This window comes from Setaria viridis, chromosome 1, assembly GCF_005286985.2.
Source record: "Setaria viridis chromosome 1, Setaria_viridis_v4.0, whole genome shotgun sequence".
NCBI classification, from domain to species: domain Eukaryota; kingdom Viridiplantae; phylum Streptophyta; class Magnoliopsida; order Poales; family Poaceae; genus Setaria; species Setaria viridis.
The window spans coordinates 38,988,000-39,010,545 of record NC_048263.2 but is presented as its reverse complement, the minus strand read 5'-3'; the positions used below and the strand labels follow the sequence as shown (position 1 = coordinate 39,010,545).

General features: G+C 44.4%; 1 protein-coding gene and 1 long non-coding RNA gene across 2 annotated transcripts; both read left to right on the top strand.

The window, feature by feature from the left end:
* The first annotated feature begins 15,956 nt into the window (after positions 1–15,956).
* LOC117840168 (uncharacterized) lies at positions 15,957–17,447 on the top strand. The gene is made up of 2 exons (XR_004636951.2): positions 15,957–16,793; positions 16,883–17,447. It is a non-coding gene; the product is annotated as an uncharacterized lncRNA (long non-coding RNA).
* A 1,474-nt stretch (positions 17,448–18,921) lies between these two features.
* Positions 18,922–21,909, top strand: LOC117840158 (serine/threonine-protein kinase RIPK). The gene is made up of 4 exons (XM_034720621.2): positions 18,922–19,529; positions 19,688–19,823; positions 19,925–20,061; positions 20,976–21,909. The coding sequence occupies exons 1-4, from the start codon at positions 19,146–19,148 to the stop codon at positions 21,615–21,617; spliced, it is 1,299 nt and encodes a 432-aa protein (XP_034576512.1). The 5' UTR covers positions 18,922–19,145; the 3' UTR covers positions 21,618–21,909.
* The last annotated feature ends 637 nt before the right edge of the window (positions 21,910–22,546 follow it).

Here is a 22,546-nt window from a genome sequence, read left to right as displayed (position 1 = left end):
AACTCCAAAGGGATTGCTTTGAGATTGTCACATCCCGTACTTGCCGATAAAGAATGTGTAAATTCCGAGCATATGTTCATGTGACCACTGGAGCAGTGACTGACTAGTGAGAATTCAGAATAGGCTCAAGTCAAAAATGTGTGATACACGTTCGGAAATCTGAACGGACTCCATAGCCATCCTGATCGGCAAACGAGTCGTCTGATTCCCTGCTAATTCAGACACATACGCGGATAAGCCGTCCCCCGGCCCACAGGTCAGTTCTCTTACGTCAAGAACTCGGCGTTTCATTTTCAACATGGTAGCACTGCTACCACCACATTTGTTAAGAACGACGTATGGAATATGAAGTAAAGAATCAAACCACAGAGGAGACACACGATTTAACGTGGAAAACCCTATCGATGTGAAAGGGAAAAATCACGGACACCAGCCAGCAACAACCTCACTATCTCAAGAGTTTAGGGTTACACGCCTGTGGCGGCTTACAAGAGAATCTTCTTGTCTCCACGAAATCCTAGCAAGGGTATGTATATATTTATAGTACCGAAACCCTAGCAAGGGTGTATAAGCTGTACGGACTCTTGGTCCCGGGCGAGGATGGAACTCCGCCTCGCCCGACCCTGAGTCCTTTGTCCCGGAGTCGGATGCGCCTGGAACTCCGCCTCGCCCGACCCCGAGCCCGGGGTCGGATGCGTCTGACCCCTTGAGGGTGAAACTCCGCCTCGCCCGACCCTGAGTCCTGGGGTCGGGTGGGACTCCGCCTCGTCCGACCCTGAGTCCTGGGGTCGGAAGTGTCCGACCCCTGATTGGAACGCTCCGGTCTATATCCTGGAGTGAATTTGGAACAACTCCAACAAACTCCACCTTGAGACAAATTTATCTTGTATCATAAATCAACCCTTCATCCTGAACATAACAAAGATAGAAAAAACACTGGTGCCAACAATAGTCTCTTGGACTATCCAATTAAACCAACTAAGCTTGAGCACAGCTCAAACTTAGCAACAGGAATAGGCTTTGTCATCATATCAGCAGGATTATCATGAGTACTAATCTTACATACCTTCAGCTTACCTTCTTCAATCACATCACGCACAAAATGATACTTGATATCAATGTGCTTAGTTCTTTCATGGAACATCTGATCTTTAGTGAGGTAAATTGCACTTTGACTGTCACAATGCAAACTTATGCAAGATTCAACTCCGCAAAGCTCAGCGTACAAACCTTTCAGCCAAATTAATTCTTTGCACGCTTCACAAATAGCCATATAGTCTGCTTCAGTAGTAGACAAAGCAACAACTGACTGTAAAGTAGCCCTCCAACTCACAGCACAACTGCCAACAGTAAACACATATCCTGTAAGTGATCTTCGCCTGTCCAGATCAGCAGCATAATCAGAATCCACATAGCCAATAAGACCCTCATTAGTTCTTCCAAACTTTAAATAGGAATCTGTTGTGCCTCTGAGGTACCTGAAAATCCACTGAACTGCCCTCCAATGTTCTTTGCCAGGATTAGACATATATATCTACTAACAAGACTCATAGCATATGACAAATCTGGGCGAGAGCAAACCATGGCATACATCAAAGACCCAACAGCACTAGAATAAGGAACCCTTGACATGTATTCAATCTCTGCATCTGTACTAGGACACTGAGCAGCTGACAACTTAAAATGAGGTGCAATAGGGGTACTAACAGCCTTAGCATCTTGCATGTTGAAATGCTGAAGAACTTTCTTGATATAATTTTGTTGACTAAGAAATAGCAAACCAGATTTTCTGTCTCTACTAATTTCCATACCAAGAATTTTCTTAGCACTACCAAAATCTTTCATATCAAAACCACTACTCAATAGCTTCTTTAACTTATTGATTTCAATCTTACTCTTGGCAGCAATCAGCATATCATCAACATATAACAGCAAATATATAGGTGATCCATTAACATGCTTGATGTAAACACAGCTATCATACTTAGATCTTTTGAAACTGTGTGATATCATAAATGAATCAAACCTCTTGTTCCACTGACGAGGGGACTGTTTCAAACCATACAAGGATCTCTTCAACTTGCACACATATTTTTCCTTGCCAGGCACTATGAACCCTTCTGGTTGGTCCATGTATATGTCCTCCTCAAGCTCTCCATGCAGAAACGCAGTCTTCACATCTAACTGCTCAAGCTCAAGATCATGTGAAGCAACAATACTAAGGAAAGTACGAATTGAACTGTGTTTTACCACTGGAGAGAAAACATCATTGTAGTCAACACCCGGAATTTGACTGTAGCCTTTAGCAACTAACCTTGCCTTATACTTTGGAGGCTCGCTTGGAGATAAGCCCTCCTTTCTCTTGAAGATCCATTTACAGCAGATGATCTTCTTATTCTTAGGCAAAGGTACAAGCTCCCATGTATTGTTCTTCTCAAGAGACTGCATCTCCTCATGCACAGCAGAAATCCAATTCTCAGTATCACCACAATGAATAGCTTCTTTATAAGTTGCTGGCTCATGAACATTCTCCACCTGTTCAGCACAACTCAAAGCATGATAAGACAAATTACACTCTTCAATAAGATGTTTAGGAGGTGCAATTTTCCTTTTGGACTTGCGTTGAGCAATAGGGACATCCTCCTCTAGCTGCAAAATAGGAGGAGTTTGCTGAACATCATCATGAGCATCAGCCGACCCCGGGACCAAGGGGTCGGGCGCATCCGACCCCGAGACCAAGGGGTCGGGCGCATCAGCAACATCACCAGGCTCCACCTGCATGCGCATACGCTGCAGTTCCTTTTCTGGAACTTGATCTGAGGGCAAACTGTCAGTAAACATCACAGATTCATTGAAAACAACACTCCTGCTCATAAAAGTCTTTCCTGTTTCCGGGTTCCACAATTTATAGCCTTTGACACCGAACTATAACCAAGAAAAAGACACTTAACAGCTCTAGGCTCTAATTTTCCATGATCAACATGAGCATAAGCAGTGCATCCAAAAACTTTCAACTGTGAATAATCAGCAGGCGTACCAGACCATACCTCAATGGGAGTTCTTTTATTTAGTGGAATAGAAGACGGCCTGTTTATCAAGTAACAGGCAGTATTAGCAGCTTCAGCCCAAAAACGCTTGCTCATCCTGGCATTAGACAGCATACAACGGGCCTTGGATATGATGGTTCTGTTCATGCGTTCGGTCACACCATTCTGTTGTGGAGTATGGGGTATGGTGTGATGCCTAACAATGCCTTCCGATCTGCAATAATCATTAAATTCACGTGAACAAAATTCTCCACCATTATCAGTACGAAGCAATTTCACCTTCCTTTCAGTTTGCCTTTCAATCATTACTTTCCAGTCCTTAAAAGCAGCAAAGGTATCATATTTCTGTTTCAGAAAATAAGGCCAAACCCTTCTAGAGTAATCATCAATAATTGTAAGCATGTAACGAGCACCACCAAGTGAGGACTTACGGGAAGGACCCCATAGATCAGCATGGACATAATCAAGAGTACCTTTAGTGGTGTGAACAGAAGTGTTGAAACGTACCCTTTTATGCTTCCTGAAAATACAATGCTCACAAAACTTTATTTTACTCGAAGTGCAGCCACCCAGTAGGTTTCTCTTCATCAATTCTGCCATACCATGGTGACTCATATGTCCCAGACGCATATGCCAAAGGTTAGTTTTACTAGGTTCCTCATTAGTAACAGCAGCAACGGCGGAATCAGAACCAGGTAAAGTACACCCTCTAAGGACATATAACTTTGCAGAATTAAGATCACCTTTCAAGCAGACAAGAGAACCTTTTGATACCTTCAGAACACCTTCTGAACCGGAATATTTGTAACCTTCTGCATCAAGCGTGCTCAATGAGATAAGATTTCTAGACATCCCTGGTATATACCTGACGTTTTTCAGAGTGTGTGTCATGCCATCATCAGTCTTGATCTGAACTGATCCAATCCCCACAATGTCACACGGGTTATCATCTCCCATCCGCACAACATCCCCTTTCTGCACAGGCTTATACGAGCTAAACCAATTTCTGTTAGTGCAAATATGAAATGAACATGCGGAATCGAGAATCCATTCATCATGACCAGCAACACAACCAGCAAATGCACCAGCATCTCGATCCATCGTACTCTGCATCCGCTCGTCCCATGGCTTGCAGACTACGCGAAAGTCTTGCTGAAAGTGTGAAACTAGCCGGGGCTAACTGGGCTATCACTGAGCGAAATTTAAAGACTTATAAGGCGGCCATCGATCAAATAAGTTCATTATGTTAATATATAGGTTCCGTCCTATCATTTGGCCTCTGTGCTAGCTCTGATTGCTCGAGATAGATGTGAAACGAATTTGTGGCTGAGCTTGCTGCAGCGAGTTGCTTGGCGACAGGCCACGACCTGGGATCGGCGGACGCGATTAACCTGCCGATCGGAAGCCCATGGCTATAGCCTATGGATCGTGCCGTGCCGCCCCTCGACCGTTTCTTTTGCTCGAGTGATTTGGGGCCTTCCATCACCCAGGTGATTTTAGAGATCAAATCACCCAAATTTATAAGGTTTGGGATAAAATCTAAGTGATTTGATGCCTCCTTTCACTCGGATGACTTGAACCATCAAATCACCCAAAACTCATGGTGATCAAAATGACTTGAACCATCAAATCACCCAAAACTCATGGTGATCAAAATGTTAGTGAACAACAATAGATGCTCACCCGAATTTCAATCACCTAATAGAAACACCAAAACATACATGAATTATGATAAAGCAAACAGAAATAAAGACAAATGATGGTGCCAATGATGCAGCCCAACACAGGATAAAATGACAAAAACTACAAAAGAAAGGGATGACTGAAAATCTCTAAAAATAAAAGTGAGTAATTGAAAGAAGAAAATGCAAAAGTAGACTGAACTACGTAAAAGACAAAATCTAGACATTTTGCACAAAATTTAACATAGTCTACAAAGTTTTAAAAAATAAGGGAAGTAATTAAGTCCCACATATTCAAAATGAGAAAGACGACAAAGAGACAGATTAATTCAAAAAATTACTATGGTTTACAGATTTTCAGATGTTGAGGGGAGTAATGAAACCCCTCAACTGCAAAATGAGAAAATTTTCAAAAGAGCCAGATGACACAGATTCTACCAAATTCAAATTCTTCAAAATGTTCTATGGAATGCAGATAGATAAAAATTTGGGTGATCAGTAAAACCCCCACAAATGCAAATTTATATACCAAAGTGTTCAGATTATTTCTATGAATTGCAAACATAAAGCTTATTTGCGTAATTAGTGAAACCCCACAAATAAAAAATAAACTTATATAATTTTTCTGTTTTCCTTGTTATGTAATCATAGTTGTGTCAAAACCTAACCTCTGTTATGAGAATGGACTCTAGGATACATACTAAAAAAGAGAAAAAACTATTCCTCGGAATGGAGCCACAGGACATGAAAACAACTTAAATGTTCTCCTGCAAATAGGATACATGACTACTGACGGAGCATGAAGAACTCATATCTCACATGATGAATCTAAAAGCCAAAACTCATTAGAATCATCAATTACATAGTCAATTTGAAATTAATGTGACCAAAGTAGAAGTTCCAGTACATTAGATGTTGTTGTAATAGTACTATCATCATGTAAATTAAATTATCTTATATAATCTTATTGGCATGAAGGTGCAAACTAATTCACATCATCACTCTAAGGAACAACAAATCAGATGTAAGAAGAAAAATAATGATACACAATTATAATAGAATGGGAAATTGTGATGTCAAAAGAAATTCCTGAGATGCAAAAATATTGCCAATTGAACACTAGTAATCACATTGAGATATTGTGAGATGGCTACCGATTCAAACAAATTGGACATCCACCTTGCAAAAAGATGAATCATCATCTGCTCGAAAAGAACTGACCAGTCAATGATAAAATGAAGGAACTCACATGCAATTTAAATCAGAAATCAACATATGCTGAAGATGAGCAACCTGGGGGCTGATCAAAAATTTTATTGGCATCTAGACCTTCCAGGAAGCCCTTGAGAAAAGCCTACAACTGAGGAGTCAAAGAAGTGACAAAGGTGTTGTACATCGGGCTAAGCTGCAAAAACTACAGTGCATCATAGAGATGTCAACTAACTTATAATAGCTAATCAGAGTGCATTAAAAAGAAACTTAACACATATTTACAATGCACCTATAATATTTCTAATGACAATATGAAAACAAGGAATTGACAGTGACATTATCATTGTAAATTCAACTAATTGTCAATGTGATTGAAATGTAAAAAATAGCATATTTAATATATTATCGAAACGTATATGTTTTGGGTTTCTTACTAAAAAGGCATTAGGAGAAACAAACAAACAAGACCAGGATAGAATATAGTGACCAAATTATTTACTAAGAATGCACATTGAACCATTACAAGCGGAGATCCCAAAAAAATCCTCACATCAAAGGAAATCACTACGATAGGTAAAGCTAAAAGAATAGACTAATAGACTGAGAGAAATCATGATATTTTCAAAAGTCAATAGATGAATCCATAACTATTCAACATGGAAAACTAATAGACTGAATCACACCTAGCGAAAAATAATGACTAAATGAAACTAGGGATCGCACGGGATCAGGTTCAGAAAATTGAAAAGAACACCGAATTCGCCTCACCTGAGCATGTCGCCTCTAAGAAGAAAAAAGAGAAAGGGAAAAAAACTTTAGACCTCGTCTCCCAAAAATCAAATACATTAAAGGCAGTCAAGTGGGGCCACCAGACAGTAAAAGCCAAGGCCACTGCGGTTGGCCAATGCTATGAACCTGGTGGAAAAGAATTTATAGAATAAATTAGAGCAAGCTAGATCGACTCAGGGACACAAAGAAAACATTTTAGTCCTAGCCATGCAGCCATGTGCATATCTGCATATATGAACACAAATTACATATGCTAATAAATAGAACGCACATGGAGCCAATCAAACTAAAGTAGCAAATTAACAAGGAGATATTAGAGGAATCGTAGAATCGAGGCCTTCTTAATTTGCTACGCGGTAGTCACTTGTTGGTGGGACCCATGAACAACAAAAGATAAAACAAGACAAAAGATGAACATATGGATCAGATCAGGAGGAAAGTAGATCGGATGGTCCACAAATCGAGTGACAAATTCCTCAAATGTCTCAAATTTCCCCAAATACAAATGCAAAATACTCAAATTACTCAGATTTTTTTAATACGGAATGCATATTAACAAATTATTTTGGGGAGTCATGGAAACCCCAAATACAACTTTCTCAAATGTCCCAAATTTCCCTAAGTACGAATGCAAAATACTCAATGGAATGCAGATTAATAAATTAATTTGGAGGAGTCACGAAAAACCCCAAATACAGATTCCTCAAATGTCATAAATTTCCCCAATGACATACGCATAATACACAAATAAATCAGATTTCTTTTCTATGAAATGCAGATTGACAAATTAATTTGGGGATTCACGGAAACCCCCCAAATACAGATTTCATAAATGTCACAAATTTTCCCAATGACAGATGCATAATACACAAATAACTCATATTTCTTTTCTATGGAATGCAGATTAACAAATTAATTTAGGGAGTCATGAAAACCCCAAATACAGATTCCTCAAATGTCACAAATTTCCCCAATAACAGATGCATAATACGCAAATAACTCATATTTCTTTTCTATAGATGCAAATTAATAAATTATTTGGGGAGTCACTAAAACCCCAAATACAGATTTCTCAAATGTACAAATTTCTCCAATGACAAATGCAAATGTCAAAAAAGAGCTACTCCTTTTCGTTGAGAAGTGTGAAATTAGAAAAAATTAGGCAAACCAGTGGGATAAGGACCCAGTATGATTTGGATACAGGAAAAGTGCAAAAAAGTCCATTAGCAAATAACTTACACACAAATTACACTATATAATGCATTGTCTATAACTAAACTAACTTTACTGTTAAAGTGGCAAAGCTTAAAAAAGAATTGATCTTTTCATATAATCTGATACTAATGGTATTAAGCTCATATTTAGCACAAAATGGTAAAGTTTCATATCAGATAAACACACAAATGGAATTCTGAACTTCTATATATAGGTAACATATAAGTTAATTACACACAAATGAATGCTGATTTACAAGGAATATGGATTTAATATGAATGACTGGCACAACATTGTAGAAAGAAAAGAAAGTCTAATTAGATAGCAAGTAGATGTCACAGAAAAAATGTAGAAAAAGTACCATCTCTACTTCAAATGATTGCCTTCTGCAAGAAATCCTTTCTTGAAAATTGCGGATTCAATCTGCATTGGAAGGGATTTGTTAACAAATTGGACAAAGCACATTACTATGTGCACAGAGTTTTTTTTAAGAACTGTGGTGTTGCTCACATCGAAATGCTTAGGATAGGATGACCATTGTAAATATAATGTTGAGATGCTGAACTAAACTACACTGAAGGTGAGGGAACAAAAGCAGTTTAGCCAAAAAAAATATTGAACAGCTACATCAATTCAGCGAAAGAAAAGGCTAAAAGTATTTAACTTAAGTAAATTTCTTATGTACTATAAGAAAGTTTAGGCTCAGGTGTAGGAATAAAGCATAGGTATCAAACACTAACTGACATAGTCAAACAAATTAAAGATCATAGAAGAATTATTTCACTATTCAATTCCAATGAGAAAAAAATTAAATAACTGAAACTACAAAGTTAACAAATACTCAGAGAGGCTAAACAACAAAATAAGCATTGAAAAAATTAGGTGCATCGAAACCCTTTAGTATACACTAGAATCCATAAGCAACCTCACATCCGTGATAAGCTAAAACATTCATATATGCCCAGAATCTTCAGCAAAATCATAAACAAAGGCTCCAACAATCAACCAAAAAGCTATCTGTAATAATTCCATTTTCTACCGACAACAGAAACACTTAGGTGTCATTTACCTTTTCACTAAAATTATCATAATATAGAATGTTTACTAACTTTACACTAAACATAAAAATGAGAATGAGAAGAACTAATCCACTACCTAATTACAAAGTGTAGGTGGTGTATCAGTTAGCACTTGCACACCAGTCAATAAGGCATTTTAACAATTAATATCAAGATATAGGCATCCTCATATTCCTAGCTATATGATTTAGTCTTAGATTGGGCTGACAATTTATAAATTAATTCTTAAAGCTAAGTAAACTCAAAGCACAAAGAAAAAAGCTATCATGTTTCTATCACTTAAATTATCAGACAAACTAGTAGGTCATATCAGTTAGTGTGAACAAACCACTACAGAAAAAATGAAGAAAATAATCCCACTGCATGCAACATTAAGTTCATCATACACCTTTTTGGTGCTAGTAGAGAAGTATCAAAGCTGCAGGAAATGATGTTGAAGCCGGTAGCCCTACCACCTCTCCAGTCCTTGCTAAGAGCCCATAAACAATCTTCTAGATGGCTGACAGAGAAGTTTCAAAGTTGTTATTTTATATATAAAAAATCTCCCTAATAATCCTAACGCAAAAGATTGCTCAACAGCCAGACAAAACTTGTTAGTGATGGCATGAATATTAGTCATCAGATCCTAGATAATATAGAAGTTGTCATGAATGATTTGGTTTATGAAATCAGACATCATTGATATCTACAAAAGAAGAGAAAAAACAACTAAACAAGCTCAAAATAAGAGATAACACACCTTAGCGAGGAGAGAAAGGCAATCTCATGCAAGCAACAGATTATAGAAATGTGCACACCATCAGTCCATCACAATTTATGTTAGTCGCTAACAAATATGATGTGTACACCATCACAAACCAACAGGTGCATAATACAATGATAGAGTCACTAATGAACAACATGTCTAAATCATTATAATTTCTGTTAGTCACTAACCAACAGGCTGATGTCCCTCCTGATGAGATCAAAATGCCTCTCAGACGGATGTGGTAAAAAAAAATACATATACAGACAAAGAAATCATATGCAATGCTAGCAAAACTTGACTTTACTCAAACTATTTCAAATATTGCAACAGTTACACCTTGTTTATATGCAAATGACAGCACAATCACCACTGGAACTTTAGTAGCTATGAACTTTAACCATCATGTCAGTTTATGTTAGTCACTGACCAACCTGCAGATGTCCCCCAATGAGATCAAAATACCTCTAAGACAAATGTGGTCGAAGAAAATACATCAATAGACAAAGAAATCATACAAAATGCTAGCAAAAAGCGACATTACCCAAACTATTTCAAATATTGCAATAGTTACACCTTATTTACATGCAAATGACAATACAATCACCACTAAAACTTTAGTAGCTATGAATTGTAACCATCACAATTTCTGTCAGTCACTAACCAACATGCAGATGCCCATCCTAATGAGATCAGAGTGCCTCTTAGACGAATGTGGTCGAAGAAAATAGACAAACAAATCGTATAACGTGCAGGCGGGAGGAACCGAACAAACTAGCTGAACAAGCTAAACTACAGAGTGGAACTCGATAGGAATTCAAATTAGGACACATATTACATGCAACCTAGTTCAGAAATTACTTATGTGGCAGCTCATTTATTATCCATGAAACTCCCAATAAGAATGACCTCATCTCCCTTGCATGCGCCGCGGCTAACGTTTTACGCATGAGGAAAAGGGGTACCGTGTCCAGGGCTGAGCCACTGAACCTCGCCGTCGTCGTCGGTTGCCGTCGTCCAGGTGTGGCGAACACTACTGAAGCCAACAGTGTGTACGCAGCCGGCACGCGTAGGTGAGGTGAGGGCCAGTTGGCACTTCGCTTTCGCCGCTGCAATTTGCCGTTTCTTTCTTCTTCGGTTCCTCCTCATCTTCTTCCTCCACAAGAAGACGTGCGGCGGAGTTAAGATAGTCATCATTCATCAAGCGCCCGAGCGACTTCAGGCGGAAGGAAATTAAACTAGGCAACGTGTGGCAACGTCGCCGGTCGATGTGATTTCCGGGCCTTTTACGCGCGCATGGAAATGGTCATCAGACAATGCAGTCACTATGTTCTAACCGTCTTGTGCAGTTATGTGCCGTTGTGCTACTTGTCCATGGCTTCTTCTGCGTTGACAAAGCTGAAACTTTGTGTGTTTTGACTTTATTTTGACACAGTGAAAAGAACCGGTCGTGCCTTCTGAATTGAGCAAAGGCAGAAATACGCGTGAAAATCACACGGAGGATCACGTATGCCTGTGCCTGTCGTCCCTTGAAAAAGCACGAGTGATAGCTAGTGTGCCGCCGGCGCACGTTGTCTATGTGTTCCTTCGCATGGCATGCCTGAAGGAAATGTTCTTGCGGCTAGCTTGGGGTAAAGCGCTATTGCAGACCTGCGAAAGTTTCAAGTCAAGGGAGATCGGAGTATGGGAAATTTTTTTTAAGAACTGTACCATCCGGAAAAGGCAAATCCTCGTCATAAACCTAACATTTGACGCCGAAATTTCATTCGCGGCTGCTAAAACTAGGCACGTCAGTGCATATTTCAGGATGCATAGAGGAGCAGAGCATGTTGGACAAGAGAAGGGAAAATCGAGATCTTTTGCTTGATCCTCTCACCAAGTCCGGCAGATTCAAACATCGCCGGCCGGAACAAAATTAAGCTGACGAGCATTTTGCATGGTCGAGAGGGGGCTAGAAATAAAAAAGAACCTGAAGAAAAGTCGACACGCAGCATGGCCGCAAAACCTTTGAATGAGACGATGAACTATAGTAGCAGAAGGTTTTGACCTTGGAGCAAAAAGGGCACGAGCTGTTTTGGCATCATCCTTGATAGCCGGTCAAAACAGTCTCGTGGTCGCCCACAGAAACCACGCGATCCGGACGCAAAAACACCCTCGAGAGACGTCATACACGCGTAAGAAAACTCGTGTCCATTTTTCGCATATCCAGCTGTTTCTGGAGCAAGAACTAGCTAGTGGAGTACAGTACAAGGCATGTACGTATACTCCGGAAACACACGTTTACAGCGTCGTCGATCGTCTCGCCACCTTTGCCCTTTGACATGTACACACGGTGACGGCGCAGCCATGCATACTCGTCTCGTCAAAAGATTTCGCTGGCAGGCACCTCATGGATTTTGAGGGAGAGTCAATACAACGTTTGCGAGCGGCAGCGTCTATTTTGCCAGATGAGACATGTCATCTGACCACACAAGATATGCAGGAATATTCTGACACAAACCGATAATGCTGCTGCGTTCTCCTATCTTGTAGTAGTTCCTCTAGCTACCTTGACTTGGTCTTGGTACGGTGCACGTGGACTATATGGCTGGTACGGAGTAGCGGTAGCCTGTAGCCTACGACTAGCCTGTAGCGCGGTGTGCCGGTGTAGCCTAGGCGAACGCATGCAGAGATGCCTTTGGCCTGTGGGCAATCGTGTCGAATCAGGCTCGTATCACGCCTTGATTCGGTGAAGCCCGGTGACTCACGCCATGTACCAGGAAATAGCTAGCTGCCTAGTGAGAGCGACACGTCAGCTGTCAAATTCAGAATTACATGTGGCAATTGTTCGTTCAATAGCAGCTCAACTTTGCTAGACACACAACCTTGCTGGAGTTTGACATTTCACATCCAAACTTCCAATGATATGCTTAGTGCCATTTACAAAATCATGGTTTGTTAATTCACTACAGGACATTATTTCCTTTGATTTGGTTTCAGGCGCGCGGTAGAATAATAATAGCAAATACACCATTTTGCCCTTTGAATTTGTAACGGCAATTTTGGCGTGTGTGATGGTCAATTTCAAACTAGTGGTAAATGTATTCCCCAAAAAAAAAAGAATGCCGATAACATAGTAACAATTTTGTAGCTTGATGCATGATTTCTTTTTTTAGAAATCTAGCTTGATGAATTTTGCACGAATATAATCTAGTGATGACATGTTCATTTATCTACTTCATAAATGATCCAATTTAAACCACAGAGGTGCATATATATAATGTAAGCATCAAACTAAGCCACATTAGCCTAACAAAAGCATAACATGGAGGTCATCCTGTCAGCTTGTTACATTAATTGTACGAGAGACTAAATTGCAAACGGGAACGACTGAACCTGCAGTGGACGGGGATAGAAACAGGTGTGGCTAGCTAATCCTTGAGGCTAAGGGCATGAACATCATTTACAAGTTTTTATGTGAACTAATGATGCGCAGCTCTCATGCGTGTATTAGAGAAAAAGGTATCACCAAATTAAATTAAGTAATGGTAGCAGTGGCAAATAGCCATGTACGATGCTTCAGATTTTCCCAGGGAAAGAAAAAAAATCGTAGGGAAACTCGGGAATTCCAGTAGGTATACAAGATACTACGGCAAAATCGCCATGCAATGGTATATGCTTTTTCCGACAAAACTAATAGCAACCATGCAAATGTTGTACCGTACAGCTCAGACCTGATGACCTCAACGGCTCAACCTGCTTTTAAGAAAGAAACAAGCCGGTACAGTAGCTGCGAATCCATCAGTGGTCCCCTAAATAGGATCATTAGTGGTTAAACAGGATCACCAACCTCTTCTCTTTTCTAGTAGGAACATAGTACAGCCAGCTCGAAACCTCTGATGCTTCCTCTCGTGCAGGGTTGGTTGGCTAACGTGCCTGCATTATTGTTAATCCACAGAGATTATGTCTCTGCTATGATTCGCCAGCTTTAGGGTCGTCTTGACCCGGTTTGGTTCCAAGAAATCGGAGATCGAGCTCACCAGGGCACACGCCCTGGTAGCGAATAATCCAAATTAATTGGTTGTGCAGAGAGAACAATAATGAGTATTTGGTTAATGGGGTCCGTACAGTAGAGATCAGCCTATCTGCTGTTAAGCTTTGCTCCTGCAAGTTAGGATATCATCATGTCTTGTCCAGAAAATTTCTTGCTCCATGGTCTAGGCTCATATGTTTGGTGTGCTTGGTGTACAGGGTTTTCACGACTTGAATGAACTTACTACATGTTGTCAACTTGTTGTAAACACGCAAATACGTTTTCGCTCGGACGTCAGCGACAAACCATTTCGGAGGAGCTCGACGACAACCGAGGTCACCAAGAAATGGAACCTTTAGGAGTTGGAGAAGATTATTTTTGGATGTTTTTGCTAAAGAAACAAAAAGTACAAAGGGAGAGTAGGGAGCTTGTTGGAGTTGGAGATGCTCTAGCGGTGCCATGCAATTGCGGCACCGTACAACTCACACATGCAGACATGCTGGCCCCAACCCGTTTTAGGGAAAGAGGCAATCTCTGTGGTTAAGCAGAATCGCCAAGCTCTTTTCTAGTAGAAACATAGTACAGCCAGCTCGAAGTATCAGATACTCCCTCGCTCGTGCAGGGTCGGTTGGCGAACGCGCGCGCCTGCATTATTGTTAATCCACAGAGATCATGTCTCTCTGCTATGATTCGCCAAGTTTCAGGGTCGTCTTGACCCGGTTTGTTTAGTTCCGAGAAATCAGACACGACACCGTGTTCATCAGGCCGGGCACACGCCCGTTTTATACTAGTAGCAACTGAATCCAAATGAATGGTGGTCCGTACCGTGAAGAGCTTATGATGTTCAGGCCGCTCCTTCTAGTTAGGACAAGGCGTTGGTACGCGTCGTCCCTTGTTCCCCAAAAGAACTGGAACTGAAATCATTGGAACTTTGGAAGTAGTAAGTAATACGAAGCTGTAGGTCGTTTTACTCTCGTCTCGTCGTGTCTTTGCATTTCCAAGCTAGAGTGAAAATGAGAGATTGTATATTCTTACAATCAGCAGCAACATGAAAAAAAAAACCCTTCCTCTTCCATTCGTATAGGTTTCTTTGCCGGTCATTAGCCTCATAGTAATTCCCTTATTACCTCTGAACTACATGAAAGCATTACTCTCCGGCCGGCCAGTACATGCATACTCCAGGACAAAAGCTCAGCAATAATCAGTGTGGCTGCGTCCAATAATCCAATTCCACGGTTCCACCAACGATTCCATGATTCCTTGGCCCGCATGTGCACCTGCTACGCCGGAGATCACATCGTACGAGCTCAAATACTAGTTTAATTAACTTATTACGACCTGCCAGGATGCTTCATCTTGGCTTCTTGCATTGCGGCTAATCATGCAGTAATGCATGCATGCGCTCGTCGTCAGGTTCGTCACAGCTCCATCATATCCCAACGCTACGCGACGCTGCAGCAGGTACAGGTGTTCGCCGCCGCCGCCGCCGCCGCTTCGTTCTCTTGCGGGTCTAATCGCGACTGCTGATTGCTCCAGGTAGGCTGGCGCGGATCTAACAATAAACCGGAAGCGATCGTGGCAGCCGCATGATGGGTTTGGTGGAGCACGCGGCCGCGGTTGTATGTTGCCTCTGCCTTCCTCTCTTCCGGCTTTCCTGGATTCCTAGTTGACGATGCATGGCATGGGTGGGTGCTGGGTGCATGTGCTCGTGGATCCTGTCTCTGATTGCACAGCGAGCACGAGCACCTGTATTACTCTCTGTTTAGTTCCAGGATGCACCTGCGATTCTGCATCATACAATTACTCTCTGTTTTTACAAGGCTTATTTATTTAATCGACAGGTATACATTATTCTATTAATACATATTTTTTTGACAAAATTGATATCATTGTATTTGTATTAAATAATAATTGTTTATGATTACACTCCTTGTCAGTCAAAATCTTGTCCTAACTAAACAAAATATATTTTATTAAAAATAGAGGGAGTAGCAATTATATATCATTTTAGGAATATTTATATTAATCCCTAGATAAGACCTAATAGAAAACAAGACAAACTCTAGAAATTCTCAAAGAAGCAAAACACATAACCATTATATCTAAATCATCTATAAGTTACCCATCTTTAGCGTTATAAAATTTAACCTATGGTACCGAAGAGACCGGGAGAAAAGTCGCTCGGCCTCCTGAGCCGCTCAAGAGGGCGACTCGGGGGCGACCAAGTCGCGCTGCCGCCGCCGGCCCTCCCCTCCGGCGAGCGTCCCCCGCGACCGCCTCCGGCTCCGGCGGCGGCTGGCTCCGAGCCACAGCAGCAGCTCCCAACACCCCATGCCCCTCTCCTCCCCTCCTTCTTCAATGGATCTTGGTGCTTCTCCTTGCCTGGTGGCCGATCCCCTCCATGGGCCTTGTGGTCAGCTTGGAGATGCTGCCAGGTGCTGGATCCGGACCCCTAGGGGCTCGATCTAGCCGCTTGGTGTTGCCCGCCCCTTCCTCCTCGTGTTGTGCTCCTCCCCCTTAGCTGACCTTTCCCGCTCGTCTGTGACGGTGGTTGTGCCTTTGTCTACGGGAGGGGGCTTGGTGCTACCACTGGCTACTGCCGGTGTGCTGGCGCGTAGTGTCTGCATGCTGGCCACGGATTCGGGTCGCCGGCACGGCTGCCTCCCAGCATCCCATACTCGCTCCTCCGCTTTCGAGGAGCTTGGCTTGGTGGATGCCATCGTCCTTGCGATGTTGATTCTGTGCCTGTGGCTGCGCTACGAGAGTGCCACGCTCGGCGTGCGGGGGGTGCCTTGCACCTCTACGCGGCCTTGGCAAAGATCCTAGCCTCTTCGCTACCTCATATAGCTGTGATGTCGGAAGTTGTGCAGCGAGAGCGCCACGCCAGGTGCGCGGGGAGGTGCTCCACCTCCGCACATCCCGACGAGGGATATTTTCCTTTCTCCATCAGCATCTGCAATGCTTTGTGGTCACCGCGTTTGCCTACTGTTCTCGGTTGTAGCTGCTTCCAAGGTTTAGCAAGTTCTCCACCGCTTGCTCCTACATTGTCCTCCTGCTAATTGGTTTGCTCGTGACCGCTAACTTCAGTGATCTCCCCCTAGGGCTTCCTTCCCCCAGCGTGCGGTTGATGGTTGCTGTATGGTGTGGCAACTTGAGAAGCTGGTCCTTTACCAACTTTTTGCGGGTGGTTGCAGCCAACCATGGCTGCTGAGCGCTGGCTGGCTCATCGGTCTTGACAATGACATTGTTCAGGTGGGGGGTTTGTCCCTCCCCTGTTGCCCTATCTTGTTGTCATAGGCTGGTTTTCCTCCTGGTGCTTGGTACCCATTTGCAAATTGGAGGTCTTCGTATGCAAGCCAATAGTCTTGACAATGACATTGTTTAGGTGGAGGGTTTGTCCCTCCCCTGTTGCCCTGTCTCGTTGTCATAGGCTGGTTTTTCTCCTGGTGCTTGGTACCCATTTGCAAATTGGAGGTCTTCGTATGCAGAGTTTTATAGTGGTGGTTCTTACCAACAAATCGGCTTCTTAGTGATAACCGGTGTTTCCTCGAGCAGGGTCAATTTATCTTTTTGTTGTATGGTGTTGGGTGTGTGTGCTGCGATGTAATCCTTTGTGGATGTAATCCTTTGTGGCTCCGTGTCTCCTTTTTGCCAATTTTATCTTAATCACCGCCTCCTAGCTTGAAAGGGCGGGTGCCTGATCTTGTAATGTTCTTTTTATGAAATGAAAAGGTTCAGGTGGGCTTTCTTGGCCCCCGTTGATTCTAAAAAAACATTAACCTAAACCTAAAGTACAGCAATACCTACATATAAATTCGCAACTTTACTAGCAATACCTGCATATAGAACAATCTTTGCCATTGGAAAAAAAACCCCGAAGAACTCAAGTGTTAACTTTCAGATTACCACATTTGTCGTTATAGCGAAACTAGAACAGAGCCTCCATGTGCTTTTTATTTATATTAATTTAGGTATTCTCTCACTTATGTGGGAATCTTGGAGACCTAATATAAAGGGAAAGAAATATTATCATATACATTACATGTTGGGATGCAAGTTTATATTCTGGTCATTGGATCAACTGAAAAAGTTGATAGTTGATAAAATGAACTAGAATGGCATTCCGCATAAATAATTTGGGAGGAGAAATAAATTAGAGTGGCATGTCATCGTAATTAATCAGATGACCTAGAAAATACTATTGGTACCCACTTGCATCCCTAATTACATGGACTATGGATGGCCACACATATAGCAAATTTAGTGGAGGGGCGAAACAAGAAAAAAAATAGCTTTGTGAAGGCCTTTGATTCAATATATAGCTGAATCTAGGAAAAATGATCAATATACCGCCTCTAAGTTTTTGGCCATTAGCATTTTACAAAGTTCCACTATCAATATGTTTTGTAAAAATAATTGATTGCGAGCCCATAAATGCATTTCCATGGAGCCTTTGTCAAGTCACGTTCATGATTATAGGTCCTAGCTTTGTCAGACAAAGAAAAGTTAGGAACACATTTAATTTTGCCGAAACAGAAAAAAAATCTTGCGAAAGAAGCTTCTTTGGATGCTGAGGTTGCGGTGCGGTGTCACATCTTAGCACGGGATGCCGTCATGCGATGCAAAGCATAAACTAGAGCGCAGCCATCCAGCTCCCATGATCCCATCCTTCCTAACAAGTCCAAATAGCGCCCGCCTCACACCATATGTTTCCTCACTTTTACACGCACATCTTGTATCATCCTCTACTGGACGCCAAAAATGGATCGTTTGATTTTACTTATCAAATTGAACGCTAGATGTCGACCGTAGTATTGCACGATCGATTTTTCCTGCAGCAAAGTCGCACTCACCTTCGCATCATCCGTAACGAAAAAGTCCCAGTCCCCTTTTAACTAACAGACGGACTTGCTAGTAGCCTAGTTACTCAGGACTCACCGCGAGGCGAGGCCAGTCCTCGCCCGGACACGAAACCACTAGGCACTGCCGCTGCTCTCGGGCGGATCCAGTCAAAACGGCCGTTTCAGACTCCTCCGCCGGCCCCAACCAACCAACCTACCCGCACCCCCAACCGCGCCAAGCCGAGACCCGAGACCGTCATCGCCGCCGCGCCCGTCCCCAACTCGCTATATAACCCCGCACCACACACCCCTCATGTCAAACCATCCAATCCCCCACACCCTCCTGACGACGCCGCCCCCCCGGCCAACCCACCGGAAGGAAAAGTTGCAAGGGCGCGCGCGGTGCACTCCATCGCGTCAAGAACTGCAGCATCACCAGTCCACCACCGGCACCGCACCGTAGGGAAGAAGAAGAAGAAAGCTACCGAGCCAGCGATCAAAGCTTACTGCTCACCAAGTCACCATGAGGACGCTGTTCCGCTGCTTCGTGGGCTCGGAGCCGGCGGGGAGCGAGATGAGCGGGGACGAGAGGGCGCCGGCGGCAGCGAGGACGACGAAGAAGAAGGCGGTGCGGCGGATGGCGAGCGCGACGGCGCGGCTGCGGTCGCTGTCGCTGGACGACCTGTCGCGGACGCTGGCCACCTCGGGGCTGCACGCCTTCACCCTGGCGGAGCTCAAGGCCGCGACCCGCAACTTCTCCAGCAGCCACTTCATCGGCGAGGGCGGGTTCGGCCCCGTCTACAAGGGCTTCCTCGACGAGCGGCTCCGGCCCGGGGAGCTACAGCCGCAGCACGTCGCCGTCAAGTACCTCGACGCCGACGGGCCGCAGGGCCACCGCGAGTGGCTGGTACGCACGATCGATCGCTTACGTTAATGTTCGTCTGGTGATTAGTCGTCAAGTGATTTTTATTAACGTACGTGCGGCCGTGCCGTACGTGCTTAATACTTAATGGTAGTAGTGTACTAATTGTGGTGAGTGTGTACACGCATGGTGCGTGCGTGCAGGCCGAGGTGGTGTACCTGGGGATGTTGAGCCATCCGCATCTGGTGAAGCTCATCGGGTACGGCTGCCAGGACGAGCAGAGGATGCTCGTCTACGAGTACATGGCCAGGGGCAGCCTCGAGCACCACCTCTTCAAGAGTAAGCAACGCTACCTGCTGCGATCACGACTATGCATGGTCTGGTAATGAATGAACAGTTACTGATCGACACGAGTGTGTGATTGTGCATGATCGATGCAGATCTGCTGTCGAGCCTGCCGTGGTGCACGAGGCTCAAGATCGCCGTCGGCGCGGCCAAGGGGTTGGCGTTCCTGCACGAGGCCGAGACGCCGGTGATCTACCGCGACTTCAAGGCCTCCAACATCCTGCTCGACTCGGTGAGTGCCTCTGCATGCCTTGCCTGGTCTTGCTTTTACTGCCAAGTCTCATCTCGAGCGGCAGATGACTTATTCTTCGTTAGTAGCTACGACCAGTTCACGGCCGGGATTAACTAGCTTGCTTTAATCCCAAGGAATTCCTGTCTCTTTGCCGACGCTACCTGGAACTAGCTAGTACTAGTATTACATGCCACCACGTTTTATTTTCAATCAACTAGCTGGTCAATCTCTGTCGATGTGTCGTACACACCGATGGACACATCTGCCTGAGCGAGAGGATCGGAGCTCCATAATAAAGCTCTGATCTTATTCTTAGCTGTGGCCGCCAACTTAAAAATAAAACAAGTAAAATATCTAGAAACCCAGCAAATTAAGAAAATTAAGTGTCCTTTTCTGATTTCTCTACTTCTCCTACCGAATCTGACAACAAAATCATTGCTCTCCTTGTTATTCTAAGCAGGCAAGAAACGTTCTTTTCCCGTTAGTTGGTGCATCCCGGCCGGACGATACAAAAAAATTGGTTGTTGCCTTGTCTTAGGCTACTACAGATAGACCTTCGTACTAGCTCGAAGCCCGTAGGGTACTAGACGACTAGTACTAGCATCGGTTAACCAAACACCCTTCTCTGCTCTTGACTTGAGAAGAACCACAGGAATTGGGCAATTGGCGATACAGACCCGATCGTTCCGTACTTTTCCCAGACTAGTAAAATGCGCGTGATGATGAATATGCGCACGCGCGCAAGCATCAAAATTTGACACGAAAACAACGTGAGAGTGCTGCTATTGTTAGCAAACACGCATCGACCTGACACGTACTCCTCCTATCTAGGATAACGGTCGAAGCAAAACGATATGCCCGTAATCAACATTGCGGCTGACCAGAACTGAGCGAAAATGATATCTGCATCGCAGGATTACACGGCGAAGCTGTCAGACTTCGGGCTGGCCAAGGAGGGCCCGCAGGGCGACGACACCCACGTCACGACCCGCGTGATGGGGACCCACGGCTACGCCGCCCCGGAGTACATCCTCACGGGCCACCTGACGGCGAAGAGCGACGTGTACAGCTTCGGCGTGGTGCTGCTGGAGCTGCTGACGGGGCGGCGCAGCGTCGACAAGCGGCGGCGCGGGCGGGAGCAGCACCTCGTCGACTGGGCGCGCCCCTACCTGCGCCGCCCGGAGCGGCTGCACCGCGTCATGGACCCCAGCCTCGACGGCCAGTACTCCGGCAAGGCCGCGCACAAGGCCGCCATGGTCGCCTACCACTGCCTGCACAGCGTGCCCAAGTCGCGGCCCACCATGCGCGACGTCGTCGACGCGCTCGAGCCGCTGCTCGCCATCTGCGGCGACGTGCCCGCGGGGCCCTTCGTGTACACGGCGCCGGCAGACGACGGGAAGGCCGACGAGGCGGCGGCGGCGGCCAGGAAGAAGTGCCTCGCGTCGGCGGTGCACGCCGAGGGCGAGCTGCTGCCGGCGGGGAACCAGCGGTACGCGAGGTCGGTGGCGGGGCGCAAGAGCTCCTCCCCGAAGCTGAGCAGGGACAGGGGCGCGTGATCGCGCGACGGTGTCGGCACCGACGGTCGATGCATGCGTGTTGGCCTGCGCATCTCTGTTCCCTGACGAAATTGCATTGTGAAGTGTATATAGTTAGTGTCAGCAATGCGTAAGGTTAATTTGTTCGTTGATTCATTTTCTTGGTTATCCTGCTCTGGAATGGATAACCAAGAACAGATTGTACTCAAGCTGCTTTTTTAGGAAAAGAGGGCCTCCTTTTTTCCTTTACCTTTACGGCATGGTGTGCCAACTCTTGCTTCCAGAGAATAAAAGGAAGATGAGATTATTGTGACGTCCCACTATGTGTGGTAATTCAGAAGTAAGACCATCACGCAGATATGTACATCATCCCTCCAGGTCAAACAATGTTGCCTGCCTGAGTTATGCACATCATCGGTGATGCACATTGCTCAATTTGCAACTGTCCTTCCTGTGAGCATCACTACTGAACCACCGTCTAAACAAACGAACAAACTGAAAACGGTAATCTCTCTCCTGTTCTTGCCGATGTTCTTGTGTCTGCGGCAAGGAAGTTGCAAGACAAGGAAACCTGCCAATTGGAGAAAGCAGTAGTGAGCATCTGGCATCACATACCAGTATCCAGACTACTCCTACAATTGACATCTTTGATCTCCTCGATGATCTAGAATTCAGGGAAGGAAACATAAATTATTACCTTCTCGCCAGGCTTGAATGGGGGAAGACCTTCGCCTCCAGCTACCACACCACACCGGACGCACGAGCGTGGCAGTGGCTACATGCAAAATTGCGATGTTCCGAGGTGCCGACGAGGAAGGCGACGGAAGCGAGAGACGACTGAGCGCGGCGGCGCTCCGGCGAGCCGCGGAGGGAGGCCGCGCAGGAGGACCCCAAAGGGTGGACGGTAGTTCAGATACCGACCGTCCCCCCCTGGGTGCCTACCTGCCGTC

Bases quoted from the DNA above. Each gene is read 5' to 3' on its own strand.
- LOC117840158 (XM_034720621.2), top strand. From the start codon at position 19,146: ATGAGGACGCTGTTCCGCTGCTTCGTGGGCTCGGAGCCGGCGGGGAGC. The intron at 19,530-19,687 runs GTACGCACGATC...GCGTGCGTGCAG, and splicing joins AGGGCCACCGCGAGTGGCTG to GCCGAGGTGGTGTACCTGGG. The intron at 19,824-19,924 runs GTAAGCAACGCT...TGATCGATGCAG, and splicing joins CGAGCACCACCTCTTCAAGA to ATCTGCTGTCGAGCCTGCCG.